Source organism: Temnothorax nylanderi, unplaced genomic scaffold (assembly GCF_030848795.1).
Source record: "Temnothorax nylanderi isolate EJ_2023f unplaced genomic scaffold, tnyl_v1.0 TNYL_tig0004_pilon, whole genome shotgun sequence".
In the NCBI taxonomy this organism is placed as follows: domain Eukaryota; kingdom Metazoa; phylum Arthropoda; class Insecta; order Hymenoptera; family Formicidae; genus Temnothorax; species Temnothorax nylanderi.
Window position 1 is genome coordinate 1,637,021 of NW_027249066.1, and position 18,155 is coordinate 1,655,175.

Here is an 18,155-nt window from a genome sequence, read left to right on the forward strand (position 1 = left end):
TTTGCTGTGTGAAAGTTCGCTGCACGATTCCTTCGTAAATACGACATCTCGCTGCATTGATCCTTCGTAACGTTTTATTTAACTGAGATTTCGAGATCGTAGCTTTTTACGGTCGGTGCACTCGAAAATCTCGACAACGACTTGGGCGAGGGCGAGGGCGAGTTTGCGACGCGCAAGTTGCTTTCTTGATGTTACCTGGTCTTGAATTCGAAGCACGATGGCGCGGCGCCAACAAGTGGTCCATATACCAACCGGCAATCCGCGCCTATCCAAGCTACGCCCTGATTCTACGTGCTGTAATTACTAATCAATATTATACCGCTCTCATGCGTCGTATTACGCGGAACGTCGGTGAACGTGTCCTGTAATTTGAACGGTGCTCGTCAGAGCCAGCGTTCGCGTAACACTTCGGCTCTCAAATCTCTCGAAAAGCTGCAAATTCCAAATTATCGGATGTAATCGCTGTAATAATCGCTATAAACCGTTTATTGCTTGAAAAACTTTCATTTGCGATAACAATGCATATTTCGATATCGCGCATCGGTTTACGCGATAAACACCAATAAGTTTTAATGCGAAGTCATTAACATAGGATTTAATTATGGAAAATTTAATCCCGGATTAAACGTATTCGTGCACGAATATTTAAAATATATTTAAAATATGAGTTTTATCATTTCGCGAGTACGACTGATTTTATCTCGAATTTAATTTCGCCTGATTCAATATGCGTACGCTCATTTGCATGTGGAAAATAACATGGTACATGGTATATATCTTAGTTACTTCGGGGCCGAAGTAGCATCGAATACTGACGGTCGTTTCGAAGTGGGCTCGAGGTTAGATGGAGAGTGCGGGTCTCTCTTCTCATTAAGTTGAGTGTTGCGTGTTGCGAGGAGGCTCGAGGGGCACTCACTACCCAGAAGTGCAGTAGACACGCCAGCCAAGCGCTCACCCCCGAGCTACAGGTTGCTACGGAAGATTGGCGACTTAAAAAGCGCTTTACCGGAATAACGGGACGAGTTCTCCTCGATTAAAGCACCGGGAGAGCCGATCGAGAGCGGCGATCGTGAACACGAAGATGTCGAGGGCATCTGCAAAGCGGCGCGAATCCGCTATTCTTCCATCAGGGGGAATGCCCGGATCGAACAATTTTCGAAGTCGCCGCGTTACTATGCGCGCAGCTTTTGTGCCGGACTTTGGTGAGTGCTTTCGCGCGATGGAACAGCTCGCAGTCGTTATCGCAGTGTCCTTTCCGTCTCCGTGCAAAAGGGAAGGCAACAAAATTGCAAAATGTCGGCGTCGTAAGAGACGACGGTACGTCGACGAGACGGATTGCTAAATCGAATTTCTTCTAAGGGATGGGAGCATCGACCGACCTCGGCTCTCAAGCACGTCTCCGAAAGGGAACGGAAGGCTTTAGCAGGCACATGGGTATTAAGCGTAGTCGGTGAACACCTCCTAAGTGCTCGTAAGTAGGGGCTCGAGAGAGGCATATGAGATAAAAGAGCTCGGTATGCGAACGTTTGCGCACGTGTGCGCGCGAGGACACTCTCGTGGAGCGACGGGGGACGGGAGGGGAAGAGGGATGATGGCCTTATTTTATAACGACTTGCTTTGCTCAAAGAAGGAGCAGGTAGAAGGTGACACAAACAGTCAGGTTTACACACGCCTTTCCCTGGCGCAGGCCGCTGTACACGTTTACGACACGTGCATTCCCGGCATGCACACACACGGCCAGACACGGTTTCCGCCTCGCAAAGACCAAAGAAAAGGTCGCGCTTCGCAAATGTCTCCGTGGCAGGCGAGGAAATGCAAGGTAGGTTCTCTTTACGAAATAAACTCCGCTTCGTAAACGTCACTACGTCCACCTCCGTGCCCTCGCGGAAAATGTATTTTTCTCTCCGCGTAAGTAACGTATACACGCGCCGTTTTTTAGATACTCGCGTCAGAAATTATTAAAAACTCTTTTTGACGAACACGATCGTCATTGACGTTGACTTGCTGCACGAGCATCGCGCGCGCGCGCGTTTTGTTTTATTTCCACGTAATTTTACGAAGAAGCACGGGGAGATATATGAAAGCTGCCTTCTCTCCTTTCCTTTGGCTGGCGTTTACCCTTTTGTTATTTTCCCTTGCAATTTTATTTCGAGGCTACGTTCTCTCTTTCCTCTTCTTCCACCCTGCCGCGCGCACCGCGAAAGTACCGTCATTACAGTTCAATCATGCTACTTTTCTTTTATACGGTGTGCGCTATTCGAAAAGCGCCTCGGCTCGCTTCACCCATCTCGCTTTTATACGTCCGCAGGTGGTATATGAATTCTACTACGCGGTAAAATTGCTTCTGTGTCTCTGGCACGTCCTCTTTATGGGACGCTAACCTGTTTCATATCGTAGTTCATTCTCGGAGTAATAAAGCATCCCCTCCCCCCCTCCGTCGTTGACCTCTATCATGCGCTCTCTTTTTTAACGAAGTTTTGCGATTATCACTAACAATTTTAAAACACTAAACGAGATACGTGTGAAATTTCAGCGGAAAAACTTTGGTGGAACTTTACGAAATTTTAGAACATGTTCTACTTCGAAAATTGTGTCGCGGAATTAGTCGAGGACGTTGCGTGTACTGTATTTTATGGAAGACAACCGCAATATGCGCAATCCATATTGAATGCGAACGTGAACTAACACGGCTGCGGTTTCAGGCAACGTCACGTATAGCGAAGGCTTCGGCACTTCGGCTTGACGTCACACGTAATAGGTCGAAATAATTAAAGACAGCAATTACCCGTACACACAGGCTCTACTACTATCAACTCGTTAATAACATAGCGTTAAATTGATCGATACAAAGAAGCCTGCAATTATTTCGAATTACGACGTGTGTTACAACTGGGACGCCGCACGGCCTTTCTATTTGCGGGCCAGAAGAATTTAGATCAGGCTACTTTTTTTTATCAAACAAATTTCGTAAGTGTAAATACCTCTTTTTTTCGTAATCTGCATGTATATCGCAGAACTGCCTCGGATAGCGCGTCGCGGAGAGACGGGATTTCGTACGGACGTTGATAGCTAGCTCTAGTTAAACTTCCTAAACCGTCGTCGATTGAGTTAGAGTTTACTTCCCTGCCAAGCCTGCCGGTGAAACCTGCGTCGTGTCCGCCTTGCTTGCACCGAGTTCGAGCTCAATTTGGAAATTGCGTCCGATGCGCCCGCTGCTCGGAGCGGTACACCTCTTTCCCTTCTCTACCCACGAAAATACGAGGGCAGATTTTGTCTGACATCATTGGAATTTTTATACTCTGCAGATAGAATACGCATACGGTTATCTGCACCGTTAGCTGTTGCGGCCGCTGTTTTGCCACTTTTGCCGTAACAAACCGAGATCCTTTCGCAGTCGAATAAACATTTATGCGAATAGGAGAGTTACGCGAATATTGCATTGTGGCGTGGCTTTTCCGCGGTTTTCACCGTACGCAAGTTACGAGTTTCGCGAATCGATACTCGGCGATGAATAATAAGCGCTCAACACTCTTGTATCATTGGCGAAAACGGTGTAAATCGATGTATAGCGAGATATCAAAATTTGCGGTGGAAGAGACATGACATATACGCGTAGCATACTTGAGCGCAGAATGGATACGAGTACGATCGTTCATCGGTAACAATGAAGTCGCTTGTGCGAGAGGAAAGGATCGCTGTCTCGTTGTTGAAAGAGTAAAAAAAAATCGGTTTCGATTGTGACGTCCCGCGCACGGATAGAGTTGGACACGTTGAAACGCCCTCCAATTTATTATGAACCAATGAGAGCCGCTCTTCTCCGATCGGTTTTGTCGAGAGAATTTCGTTTAGTTAATCGGTCGACGTGGTTCGATGTCACGTCCCAATTTGGCCAAGTCTGGTCTGAAAAGCCAAATCTGACGCGGCCTGGATAATTGGGAAAGGATATTTCTGAATATCCTGCCCCGGAGTGATACCTTCTGTGCAGTTTAAATCCTTTTCAACGTTCGCGCATTACGTAAGCCTCTTTGTTTTAATCGAGCGTTTCAATTGTCTGTATTTTCCGTGCTGATCAATAAGGCGAAACTTTTTTTATTATTATTGTCTTTATTATTTTTTTCCTGAATTGCAAACTGCATAATAATTATCAACTACATTCTGCAACAATTTCTATATTGTTTCTGCTATTTTTGTAAATAATATGCACTTGTTAGTAAAGATTCTAAATACTCAATACAAATCTTAAATGTGTTAGAGACATGTTACTTTAAATTATAGTGATAAATTACTCTATATCATGAAGAATTTGAATCGTTTATACAAATAAATCGTCGATTTCGTACAGCTACCCATTCAATGAACCTGAGATGTGAATGTTAAATAATATTTTGACAAAGTGTCATTAAAATACCGCTCAACAGGTGCATCATATGTAAGATCCACACGTAGCGGCGATAACTCGGGACAGGTTGTTCTTTTAGTAGTGCAGCTAAACGCGGCGGCGGCGGCAGCGGCGACGGCGGTGGTGGCTGCTGCTGCTGCTGCTGCAAATCTCGGGGGATCGCTTTGTAAGTCGGAGGCCGCGCGATACATAAGTGATGCGCCGTTAAAGCGGCCTCCGTGGAGTGGAGTTAGTTCTGTATGCAATTGCTCCGTTCCTGCCTATTCTCCAGCGTTTCGATCCTATGCCGGTTATATATCGTCGCCATTAGCCATTTCAGACTAAAACGCTCATTTGCAGATAATATACCGTTTCCCATCGCTTTTTCGAATGACGTATAGATTTAGGTACTGGTTTCATTAAACACATTTCGCCTACACCTAACACAGCTTCGGTATTCACGGTTGTACACTTCATAATCATCTGTCGTCAATCTCTTTCAAGTAGAACTTATTTTATACAGGATACTCAATATCGATATTGTGTCTGACTAAAGATGCATATTCTACTTCTAGTCTCAAAAATGCTTCCGTAATGCATACTGTAGTTTCTATCGTTATATGCATTATATCGTATTTATTTAATGTTAAATATAGCTGTTCGAACCTTCAAGTAATTATTTTCACAACATTATGAATCGAAATCCAGTATCTTCATCGAAAGTATTTAATCGAGAGTAACGTTATCCGAAAATTTTTTACCTTTATCGATTCTCGTGCTACTAGCCGCGTTATGCCACGCATCATTCCTTTCTATTAAACTGAATGTTATGCACGACACTGTTATACCATATTGTTGTCACCTATACGAAAAGGCTGTTCGTTCGCGTCGACGCGGTAATTCCGTTACCGTCGAAGCCCGTGCTAGGGTGAGGTACCTGCCTGCGCAGCCCAGGGAAAGGATCGGGTCCATTTAAACATTCATAGAAGCTACGTCGTCGTCGTCGTTGTCGTCGTTGTCGTCGTCGTCGTTGGCGGCGGTGGCTGCGGGAACTGGCAGACTGGCGGCGCGAAAGTTTCCGTGTGCGTGTGTACATATGTAAGGGCTTTAGGGCACGCGTGTGCGTCACGCGTGAGTATAGCACGGTAAGACACAGGCCGTCCTGAAGTCTTAATGAAGCCCATTCAAGCGGCTATTATCGCGGAGACCGCGTAATCGTCTTCCCGCGAGAGAAGGCGGTTCTCACTTAATAATCATACCCTATATTCCGAATCCCGCAATAATGGCCTCCCCAGCGCGCATTTCACCTCTCCGCGTAAGCTGTTTTCCGCGTTCAATCTCGCGGCGCCTTTCTCAAAGCGCGTCTGCATACAGTTGTATAACCGTTACGATTTCGGCGATGGTTACGGTCGTCGCGCGTGATTTTCCAGGAAGTTTCGAAGGATATAGTCTTCCCTCCTCGCGCGAATGCAAGATGTATTTAGTCTTTCATACTCCGAGAGCATTTTGGAAAATAAATCCGTATAATATGTAAAGCTAAAAAGAAAGTGCGTATAGTCACGACGGTTTCTATAATTTAAAATTAACTAGTCTGTATTTTAATAATAATCGTCAGTACCAACAAGACGAGGAATAATTGTCATCGCAATTATCTCGAGACTTTCAGCGAACCACTCATTAATCAGCAAATCATCCCGAATACGCTTTGCAGCGGCTTTGTCGACTTTGATCGGTCCGCATACTTTGCTTCCTCGTCGGCAGTATCTGTATTTGTATCGGAAAACAAATTTGTCCTTAGGATAATGGATGAAGCGGTCGCCGAGTCACGGAACGTATTCCAGAAACGTGCGCGAAATTCCTGCACGGCTTTGTAATTAATGAACTTGAGCTAAATGCAATGTCTCCGATTACTAACTTAGACCGATGGAAGGGGAATGTGGTAATTGAACATAGTTGCATGACAAGAACGACAATCATTGGATATTAAAATGAGTAGAATATTCCGGCAAAATCGTGTGTCTATTTTAAATATATGTCGTCAATATAATTATTTGTAATCCTGTTAAAATGTGATAAATTAAACATAAATTTTAATTATGCAGGTGACCCGGTAATATTTAGTTCCGAAAAAAACATTATTCATCGAAGTAGAAGCGATTGTGTGTGGATAGATTGTTTCTAGAAACTAGTATTAAAAAAAAGGATGGTTTCAAACCTTGACAGGACCAATTCCTATCACATGGCATCCTACTTCGGTTCCTCCTGACATGATTGTTAGTTATCTCTTGCCAACTTACCTGAAACAAACAAAGAAAGCATTTTTTAAATACAAGTTACACAAAATTATTTTTGTCTCATATAAAATAATCTCGATATTTAATTTTCCGTTTTTCTTGTCAGCGTCGATCGCTGTTCTTGCAGAACAGAAAGTCGTAAACTTGAATGTCGAAGCAAGCGGTAGAGAAGAACATGTTCTTCGCCAACTTTCGCCATTAGAATACAGCTTTCGAAACGTTTTGTCTACGTCGATCCTAACACAGTTCGCGAAGGACAATGTTCTACGTCTTCCGATCCCTTCGAAACATTCGGAACTTCGACGCGAGCTACGTCGGTGGATAATGAAGAGACTGCACGTCCCAGATAAACACGACTGTAGCTAGTTGAGAGTACACGAGGGAAATAGTTTATTGTTTAGTGCCGTGCGGTCGGATGTTTGTGCCATGGGGGCTGCAGCTGATGGCGGGACCGGTCGGTGTATTATAGAGTGTAGCGCGCATTTCGAGATGGAGTGTCGGCGAGATGGAGTTCCGCGTACTGCGAGCCACTCGAGAACGAGTGCTAAGCACACGGAGTACCGGCTTCCATTCAAGCCTGCCTGGCTCTCTTCGCTATACGTAGTTGTTGCTACCGTCCGCGGTAAATGCAATCGCGCGCAAAACATCCCTCGCTTTCTCGATTCGTTCTTACTTTACCGCTTCGTGCACTTGCACCGCAGTGGCCTCTAAAAATTAATGAATCCACGAGCTCTTCCCGCGCCGGGAGTTCGTGCATTTAATAATTCAATCACGTAAAAGGCGTATAATCTTAGGAGCACAATCTATAAGGCTCATTAACTCTACATGAAGAGAAGAAGGATGTTAGCGGCTGTAATTCCCTGTATGCATATATTATTCTAAATTCACATCTATCATACTTTAATATCATTTTATAACGTGAAAATTGTGAGAAAGAACTTTATGTGCGGGATTTGTAATTGGAATTCCCTTTTTTTTCTTTTTTTCTCTCCTTGGCAAACCCGGTAAGCTCGCGTTCTCTCCATCGCGCGCGAGCTTCTCGCTTCCCCCACATTTTTCTGTCGATTACGTTTTGCGAATCCATCGAGGTACGGCCCGTCCGATGGATATTGTTCCCCTGGCGGAAAAGTCGCCTTGGAAACTTGTCCTCGAAAGATTGCCTCCGCGTGATTGCGAACGCCCTACGCCGTCTGTCAAAAGGAGCTTCGATCGAGCGCGAATAATTTCTCTCGCTTGTCCGAAGATTCGTCGAACTTCTACTGGTTTTGAAAGGCTACCATCGAAGGAATCTCTTCTCTCTCTCAGTGAATAATATTTTGCAGAATATATATATATATATATATATATTCCTTTGCTTTGAAGAGTATATCGTCTGTCCCGTGTACCTCATCAAGGAATGTGTTCCATATCGTCAAGTAACTCGCGTATCAATCGCAAGCTTTATCGATAAAAAAGAAATATTCCATGCATATTACTCGATTGTAACAGTCTCGGTTTACTATATTGATTAATTCGATAATCGCTTTGCAAGATATTACAGTCTACAGCATTCTTTAATAGCACATTTTTATCCTCCGCGCGATTAATAAGTAGTAATGACTGATATTGATCAGACATGCTCGATATCTCAAATAATGAGGAAAAATATTCATGTATCACTAAAAGCTTCTAATTTACAAATCATTATAAGTTAATACGTATTAAATGATATTTCGATTCTTTTTTCCTCTAAGAAAAGCAAGTATAAAAACAATCGGCACGACTTGACGACGCTTAAAGCGGTTATTCAGAAAATGTCGTCTTGTACTGTTTCGACTGAATCCAATTCCAGCGGATTTTTGGTTTGCTTTTCGAACGGTGTCGGGAAATATTCGTTCACGTATCGCGAAAAAGAATGCGGAATATCGATTAAGAAGTCATTCGAAACGCTGCATTGTAATGGCCGGGTCCAGTCAGAAGCGACAGAAACTATATTCCTCGGGCGAAACTGCTTGGCGGAACTGCCGCAACAGGACTGCATCCAATCGCCGGCTGAATGTCCGCAATTCCGGACGCCATTAGGCGGCTTATTATTTCGTTTTCCTGGGGCGGTATCGCGACACTAGCTTCACTCCGGAGGGACCGTTATCCGGATACGCGCGACGCCCGAGATCTGGACGGGGCATTGTATTCGCGCAGGGAGAAAGAATGTAATCGAAAACAACTGCAGCCAACCCCGGCGAGCTGTTTAAAGAAAGAAAATCGTTCCGAAGCGTTCCACCATCGCAGCCTAAGGACGAAGGCGCAGACAGCGGAAATAAAATTCCCTGGACCACGAGAAAACTAATTATATCGTAGCGTGGAGTACGGGTAACGATCGGTTCTTTTATCCAGCTATTACGCTCCATCAAGACGCCCTTCTCTGCAAATTCCCCGTTGCCTATATCTCCTTGCAACGATAGCAAGTGGCACATTCGTCTTCGCGTTGTTTCTGGCCATCATTAGATTTGTACTCCTGAATAAATTGCGCGGAATAATCCGGTCCGGAGAGAACTCTTATATCCTAATTTACGCGGCAATGGCGGCCGTTCCTCGGTGCCACGGCGAGCTAAGCCAGAACCATCGGTAAGAATTCCTTTCTTCGCAATGGTACCTGTCATCCCCACCCGTGTTTTTATTACGCTATTACCATCGGGCGGCGTCCAACCGTAAAATATGTTTTGCACGGCGCGTGATGAACGGTGCCAGAAGAAAGCGAGAGAGAAAGCGAGCGTGTGCGGGTTGCCGCCGTTTCACACGGGAGGGATAGGGAGGCTCTTTTGCCGGCTCCCGGGATGGAGAACCCACTACCCATGGCGGTACCCTGTGCGAGGTCGCGACCACAATCTCTATAATGGACTCGCTAAAGTGTATCCAGAATCTAGGTTCTGCGAGAAAACGGGACGGAGAATAGAGGGAAACAGACCCTTTCCGTTCGTAGCCGCACGCTACGGACGCTGCATTATAATCGCGCCCCGACCTCTCTCCTTCTCCCGTCCACCTTCTCTTCGCGCCACCTTCCCGGTTGCATTTTATTCACAATGTACCCGCATACGAGCCTGCACAATCGCGAATAAGGCGATAAGATGCCCCGCGTAAATCCCGCGTATATAGCTAAACATGCATGAACTTCTCCCGGTTGCGCCGCGTCTAACGTTACAAGAGCCTCGAGACGGCTTCCAGCGAGAGGTCATTTATTTTCGCGTTCACGGACACAATCGCGTTCGAGGGCGTTGAATTATTTTCGAGATTGCATTTGTGATGAAAATTATCGGTGCATGAATAGAGAAGAGATTTCGCAAAGAATTATGAAAATGTAATTTAAGAAATTGTAATTAGAAGACTATATCTTCGATAATATTGGTTTGTATAAGATTAATTTGTATTAAATTTTACATGATTGTCTTAATCATAATATAATGTATATTTCTTGGTTGTTATTTCTTGTATCTTGAAAAAAATGCGTTTTATTGCATATGGTTTTGACGAGTTAAAGCAAAACGCCCAAAACGAAGGTTTTCATCGCAGGGATAACATTTTTTTACCTTGCAGCCAGCAATGTTGATGCCCGCTTCTTGCTATGTATACGTGTATCAGCTTCACCATTATTCTGCTGTCGATCCCTGACAAGATAGATGGTGCCTTGATATAAGTGCAGCATCGCGTCTTCCTAGTTGGTGCGCCCGTACGAGAAATATGATTGCTAAGTGATCGATAAGTGTACGGACCGTGATGCCCGGCCATATGTTATGTTTTCGCCAACGTCCGTTCTTGTTTTCATTTTTCTTACCTTTCTCTTCGATAATAACGTCTATATTCTCTGAGGCATTTCTGGCGCGCTGCAGATATAGGTGCGCATCCACAGATATATAAAAGTAAATCAAATATACCTTCTCGTGTTATGACCAAATCATGAAATGATAGATCTTGGGGAAGGTTGTTATTACGTTGCGTTTTATTTAATATAATACATCCGGATGTTAAATTTACGAAGGAGTCTTATCTTCATATTTATCGTCACGCGAAAATTTTCTAGTTAAAGTTTGCGATGTCTTGCAATATTTTCTTTCGGAGGACTACCGAATATCAACCACCAAGAGACAAGGTCTTGAAACCGTCGGCCGACAGTTGACTCCGCCGTTTGTTATTCTCCGATCGCATAGACAAATTCGATTTCCCCGAAGTTCCGAACTAGCAAGAAGCATTCGTCACTGCGAATCTAAATTCGACCAAGTTTTTTCGTGCCGCTGCACAATGACCTCATCCGAACGTCGCGTGACGTCTGGTAAAGTTTGGAATAAAGAAGACGATAGGCGGGAAAAGAGCGAAAAGGCAGAGAGGGGTAGACGCGGGGCAAGAAGTAGATTGATTCCTAGCCCTGTCCCCCGAAGACAATTTGTACTCGACCTCGTACTCCACGATCGTCTCTTTCGTTCGCTCGTGAGCGGGAAGTAAAGCCCGGGCTCTTTTTTTCCATCTGGGGCACCCACCCCACGCGTCCCCGCCGCGCCGCAGGTCCGTCGCTCGTTTCGTCTCTCGTACGAAAGTCGGGTACGAGGCGACGTGGAATCGTGGGATCAACGGGGAGAGACGTCTCACCCCTCTCTCTTTCTCCTTCTCCCCTCGCGGACCTAGGAAACGGCACATCGCGAGACTTTACCCTCCGACACCGCGGTCATTAATCACTCGACGGTCTCGTGTAGCACCGTCACCGTGGCTCTGAAAACGGTGGCTTCTTCATCCCGATCTGGATGATCAAACTCGCCGCCGAAACGATAAAACGGAAGAAGAGAAACGCGAGCGCAATCTGCCTAAGTGATCCCGGGCCGGCTTTTCCGATGATGCCGTCGCATCTGTCGCGATAATTTGATATGTAAATACGGCGCACCCCCTTGAAACGTGGCGTACGAAACGAACGTTGTTTCACTTTCCTTGCGAGAACGTGTCACGCGTGCTACATGGTTCTCTAAATATTCTTGAATTTTCGCGAAATTGTAAATACCATTATTCGTAATAATATTATGGTACAAATGCATCGATAGAATATATATTGTCCATGATACTTTGGAAAACCTCAAGGGTCCCATAGAGATAAAAGCGCGACGTACAATTGCGGAAATAGTATTGTAAAATCGAGGATTTCAAACTTTAAAAGTGTAGTAAAGTAAGAGAATCGAAAAGAGTATGGCACAGTTAAATCCTCCACGTTAACGATATCGCATTTTAAAGCGTCGAACTGCCAACTTTCTGTTTCTATCTTGCGATAATGTCGCGTTATATCGAGAACAGCTTCGGCATGTGCGAAACTCACATTCTGATTCTATTTCTCTTGGAAAGAGGAGTATAAGACGAGATATAAAACCGTGTGGTTTAGAAAGAAAATTTTTAGCTAAGACTCGTAACGCGTTTTACCGCGAAAGTCAGCGAATATATGTCAAGAATTGAATTGGCGAGGATTTCATATTTCCACTGATAATGGATTCTAAAAGATGAGAACTCGAACGACACTCGTACTTTTAACGCGACACGATCTTAACCGAGCGTACGATACGAATAAAGCGCGAGATATCGACTGGCGATCATAAAGGAAAGAAAGAACCTTCCATTTCGGTCGAAACAGGCCATTACTCGAAACTTGCCCCGCCCTCAAGATCACAAAGTCGTCGGCGAACATAGCGCATCCTTCCGTGTAGGAGAAAGAGAAGGACCAGGAGAAGCGAAAGAAGCTCCGGCGGATTAATTAAGTCTCTCCTAACGGTGTAGACTTCGCTGTCGACTTTTCTTATCCTCGTACCCCTGGCCCCTCCCCCTCCCCCCGAATCCGCTTCTAGATCTCGTTCCTTTCTGCGCACGTCGATGATTTTTCCTTTTTTTACTCTCTCTCTCCCACTCCGTTGCTTCTCCATTTAGTCGTTCCAGGACTCGGACCCTCCAATTTCGCGCCACCGCCTTTCGAGCATTTAATATTTAATTCGAGCACGCGAAAGGAAAGCGAATGGAGCTTCCCAGCTTTAGGCCGGCCGGCTATAACGAATGGAGTAGGAATGCTGTGCCGTCGCGGACTGCTCTATATGCCGCACGCCGCTTCCTAACGTCGTCTTTAACGAGTCGACAAGTACCTTCGCCAAGTCACCTCTCGCGCTCCGTCGCTTCTTAGGCCGGTAGGCGCACTTTGCATTCCAAGGAGCGGCCCACCCTGATGGGAAGGAGGGAGGAAAGGGGTCCCGAGCACCGTCGAGCAGTCGTCAGTTGAATGACGTCAGAGAATTTGGAAGATCGATTCTGGATTCCGACTCCTTTTCAGATCCCGCAGCGAACGAGGGCGTGTTCTTTCTTTTACAAAATCGCGTGATATTATCCGGACCAGTAGGGAGTTAATTTCATTACAGATACAATTGGCTGTACGAATCTCGTAAATAAACATTGATAATCTGCTGAATGTCGTAGTTTTCGGAATTCTGAGTGTAATTGACATTATTTATCGTATTACAGCAATTTTGCATTAATATACGAAAAAAGAATTAAGCGTCCTATCTGTTTACTCGCATTATTTAAATTTGAAATGTACCTATCTGAAAACAGAACAATAAAGCTCTCCAGATATACAATCAAATTAATAAAATACAATGAAGGCAAATGAGACTAAAACGCCGAGATTTGGCAGTACTTTCTTCTAATAACAAGCGCAATAACTCTCTTCCGTCTGAGATTATCGTTAACTACATTTCTCCAAATATTCTGAAGAAGGTCTAAACTTAAAAACGTACGTTATTGTAATTTATTGTATGATACGTAATTTATGTTCGCTTCACCAGCGGCGCTTGCTCTCATTCACATTTATTGTATTTTATTAAATTTAAAAATAAAACATTTGATATCTTTGATGATTCTACATGTGATTTCAAGATAAACAATTACATTTCTACCTTGGGGTGATCTTTTAATAACAGAAGCGATATCGATCGCGAGTTTTCAATAACACTTTTCCTCCCTCGATCGAGAAACTCCGCGAGAATGCGTAGTTGGAGAAGCTGATGAAAATAATCAGATGCGTTTAAGAAAACGGCGAGCTCTCTCATTGACGATTGCTCCTCCGGAAAAGAGTCGACCGTAGGAATCCCGAGAGCGAACCGGTTTCATTCTCGCGCTCGCGCGTAAAAATCCATCGTTTCTACCGCCCTCGTTCTCTTTTTCTCTTTCTTCCTCTCTCTTCCTCTGTGTTCCACTCCTCGTTCCCTTCACAACGTTTGGACCCTCGACGATTCGCGGGAAAGCTTTACGAGAATCAGGCGAAGAAACTCGGCGAACTCGCGACCCTCGAGCTTTAACAGACGTACTTTCATTAACGCCTCGACGGTCTGCGAGAGCCTGCCGGCACTCTTCCCAAGAGGTGTCGAATAGGAAACATTTCGCAGCGAATCGACGCCCAGAAATTAAACACTCTGCGTCCCGTTTACGCGAACAGCGGTCGGTTAAAGAACGGACGATTTTCAACGACGAGATGTTATTTCATGCGCCATTGAACGGCGTAAAACTAACCGATCCGTTCGCGTACAGGGCGATACAAAATTAACTTGACGATTTTATCGCGACAGCTGTAAGAGATATACATATATTAACAAAATCGAAAATTCTCAATCGCGACGGATAAATCTGAGCGCGCAACCGCCATCTCGTCGTTAACGAAAATAAATATTCCGCCGGGGACGTCGGTGCCTGGTAAGAGGATCACCGGCACTTTGTAATAATGATTCGTGTGAAATCGACGTAATCCCTTATGTAATATCCCAGCTGTCGCGGCCGAAGTGTTAAAATTCCTGCGTCCCAGCCAGCGGACCCAGCCAGCCGTAGCCCGACACCGGAAACTTCATACATTTTCCATGGTCCGCTGATTCCCGGATCCACCAACGCGCATTATCGCGCTGATGGCGGCTACTTCCACTCCATCTCTGTACATCGCACCCCCGTCTACCAGCGCGCGCCGGTGTCTTTGTCCTCATATTTCCAAATCCGATGCTTTGGGGGAGGCGGAGGAGAAGCGGCAAAAACCATTGGACAATGCTTTATTTCGCGATATAATATCGGAAGCGTATTCCGGACACGGTGCAGCGACGATAAAATATCCTAGTAATTCTAACGCAAACCATTTGAAATTTTTATTTAATCCGCGCGTATAAAAGAGAAAACCAAGATTTGTTATACTTATCGGTCTTTCACGCGTTGAACATTGATTATTTCATCAACAACACCGTTTTATCAAGGAGTAGCGAATACTCTCTCATTAACCTGAGGGATTATCATTGAACAATTATCGCAAGTAAGATTTTACGAATTCAACTTTCGATGCAAAAATACACCTTGCATCGACAATCATCAGATTCACATTGTCTGGACTAGAAATCGTGGTTTTTTTTTTGCGTGTCGACAGTCGAATCCATCGATATTATATCGATTTTAATAATCGTTATTCAATAGTAACCCGAATATTATAATGACCTCGTAATGCTAATAAAGTTGAGGAAGTTTATGAACTTCCAGACCGGTTCGTGTCGTCGTTTTCCCAACGGAAGAGTGCTACACTCAATTAAACTTGCTCGAAATCAAGGCTGGGACCAGCCGGCCGCACCGGCATCAGTGCGATGGCACATCTCATTCGTAAATTCGCTTTTTGCGCGCAGCGTGACGCGAATAATTTTCCAGCGACCCTTTGCGCCGTCGGTCCCTCTTCCTCCCTCGCGCCCTTCGAGCTCGGATCGATATTTGTAATTTATCATTTGTATGCAGCGCGATAGAGAGCAGCCGACGTGGAGACCGCCACCGATGCGTCCGCTTCAAGGAGAAATGATCCGCCGATGTCCTTCGAGTACTCCGCAGGGAACGAAGCGTGAAAAGTATAGGACGAGACGGGGAAAGAGAGAAAGATGAGAAGCGAGCGGGGATGCGGAAGACAGAAATTTCTGTTTCACGTATCTGGAAATACGCAAGGGATACGGCCACGGTTTTTTGTCTTTGCCTCGGCAAAAAAGGAGCTTAATTTCATTAACCATTCGCGCATCGAGACAATGCGATGTATTCGGGGAACATCTACGCGGTACCGAGGGGCGAATTAAATAAACGCGCGTGAGGAAGATATCCAAGCACCGGATGCTATTCGAGGAAAATGCATCCGCGCATCTCTGAATTTCCTGAATATCGGTCGCTCATCTATTCACGTATTAGTCGATGTCGCACGCTTTACGTACCTAATATATTTGAATGTTAATATTTTAATCAGCAAAAGCCGTGCGTCTAAATCTTCGTGCGAGCAAATTGGTAGGTTTTTTTTTGTTTAAATTGGGCGTTAAAAATAATGCGAGAATAAATCTAAATGATGTGCGATCCTGTAAATCTTGCTGTTACACATTATGTAAACCAGATCTTGAGAGTTATGTTCCTTTCAGTTCACATTTCGCTTGTCCACGTGGCTAGCCAAATACGTTATCGCTACGCGGTCGAGAACGCAAGTAGCGAATATGCTTATCGCGATGTGAAGCGGCTTCGCGCTCGATGTGGCTCGACAAAGAAATTTCTCCGGGCGCGACGCGACGACTAAATCGAGACATCGTCGCGAACACGACACCGGGCACACGTGTACAGGCCGTCCGTTTCTCCTTTCGGCGTCTCGAGAGCTGAACACTCTCGTCGCTCAATTTGTATGTTAATTCGCGAGTGTTTGTCGGGCAGCGGTCCGCTTAATAATGTCATGTTTATTCAGCGATGATATCGCTGTGGGCGCTGTGGCGCGCGACACATTCGCAATCGGTGTCACCGGCTACTCGCACCCTTCGCGCACGCGGACGCGCGCGCGGGGCGAAAAAAAAAAGCCGGCCCATAATTATATCCCCTTTTCCACCCTCACGCAACATCGCCAGGCGGTTTCGTAACAAAAATCGCCGCGCCGCTAGTTCTCGTTTGCATAAATACGGCACTGTCGCCGTACGTACATACGAGAGGCGAGATAAAAAGTCACGCATGAGAAGTAAGAGTAATGACCGCCGCCGCCGCGGACCTGAAGCGAGCCGGCAATATGACAAAACATGAGAATGATATTTATTTAATTGCCGGACGTTATGCGCTCGTTAAACGCATTAGTGGCCGTAAGTCGCCAAATGCGGTTGACAATGCGTGGACAAATTCGGCCGCGCGGCGCGGCGGACGCCGCGCAATCAGGGGATAGCTTCATTTCGCGACTTCATCAATTTTTATTAGGATCACGAACGCGCGCGTTCGTTTATATTCCCGCGTAGAAGCGAACGAACAAGCGCCTAAAATTCGATCAAATGGACATTCATATAGAGTGGTGACTACGTCGCAACGAGTGCATCTATATTTATTACTGCCGCATAACGTGTACCGCGTCGTGGAACCGTATATTAAAAACGGAACACGAAAACGCCTTACGACGGGATCGAAATCGACCTTCGGCGGCGTTCAACCTACCGTTCTCGAATCGATAGGCGCCCGATGATCAGCCGGAAAATCGTAGCCGGAGGTTTCTCTCGGAGTACAGCGGGAACGGATGGAGCGTCGTTCGCTTCCCACAAACAATCCAGCGGGCGTTCGACCAATCCCAAAGCATTCCGATCCCTTTTTTATGCTCGAGCGTAAACCCGCCTGATCTAGAGCGGAACCAATGAACTCTATCCGGCGCATCACTCCTACCAATCTACTTCCCCCGCAGCTATCAAAGCAGGATTCTCCTTTCTCTCGCAACCGAGCGCGAGCTCTGTCTGCCTGCCTGCCTGCCTGCCTGCCTGCCTACCGGCGGGCACCCTCTCTCGCGTTTACACACGAGAGAGGGTGGTAGGTACTCGAGCGAGTCGAATTACCCGACGGGCGCGTCGGGCTTCTGGTACCGCAGGCTTCAATCCATTCGTCGCTCCGACCACCCACCCTCGTCCCACCCTGACGCTTTTCCATCCTCACTCTTTCTCGTCCCCGACGAGAGAACAGCCGCCGAATGCGAACCGCTGAATGTCCGCGGCACACTCTTGTGCGCGAGCGACCACCCGTAAAAATGCGAAAAACAAGACACCGCTATATTGGATTCCGCAATTCCGCGACGCGTCGCGTCGCGTCGCCCGTCGTCCCGCCCGCCACACCGTCCGCGCAACAATTATCCGCCTCGCTGTCCAATGGGACCGAAGTTACTTCCGTCGCTTGAAATTCCGTGTTGTACGACGGTAATTATGGCAATCCGCGCACGCGAGGGACCGACGCTGTAAATAATACATACTGGGATACATTTATAATGTACAAGTTTCCGAGTGTGCCGTACGTGTTGCCGACGACTCCTTTGGAAGAATAATGAAAGAGAATCGAATGGATCGATCGGCATTCAATAATGCACATGTCTACGGATAACGAACGAAAAATATTTCTTAAGGTGACGCGCGACGATCGGCTGTCAGATAGATCAATGACGT

At 45.8% G+C, this 18,155-nt stretch overlaps 1 protein-coding gene across 12 annotated transcripts in view; it reads right to left on the reverse strand.

Annotated features, from left to right (window-relative positions):
• The window catches only part of Bru3 (bruno 3), a 268,358-nt gene that overhangs the window by 149,394 nt on the left and 100,809 nt on the right, over positions 1-18,155 (reverse strand). For 9 of the 12 annotated variants that reach the window (XM_071708600.1, XM_071708526.1, XM_071708535.1 and 6 more), the window contains exon 1: positions 6,594-6,662. The exons of the other annotated variants lie outside the window; for them this stretch is intronic. In XM_071708600.1, coding sequence (XP_071564701.1) covers positions 6,594-6,647 — 54 coding nt within the window. In that variant the 5' untranslated portion in view covers positions 6,648-6,662. Of the gene's footprint in view, positions 1-6,593; positions 6,663-18,155 lie in introns of those variants that run through there. 12 annotated transcript variants of the gene reach the window in all.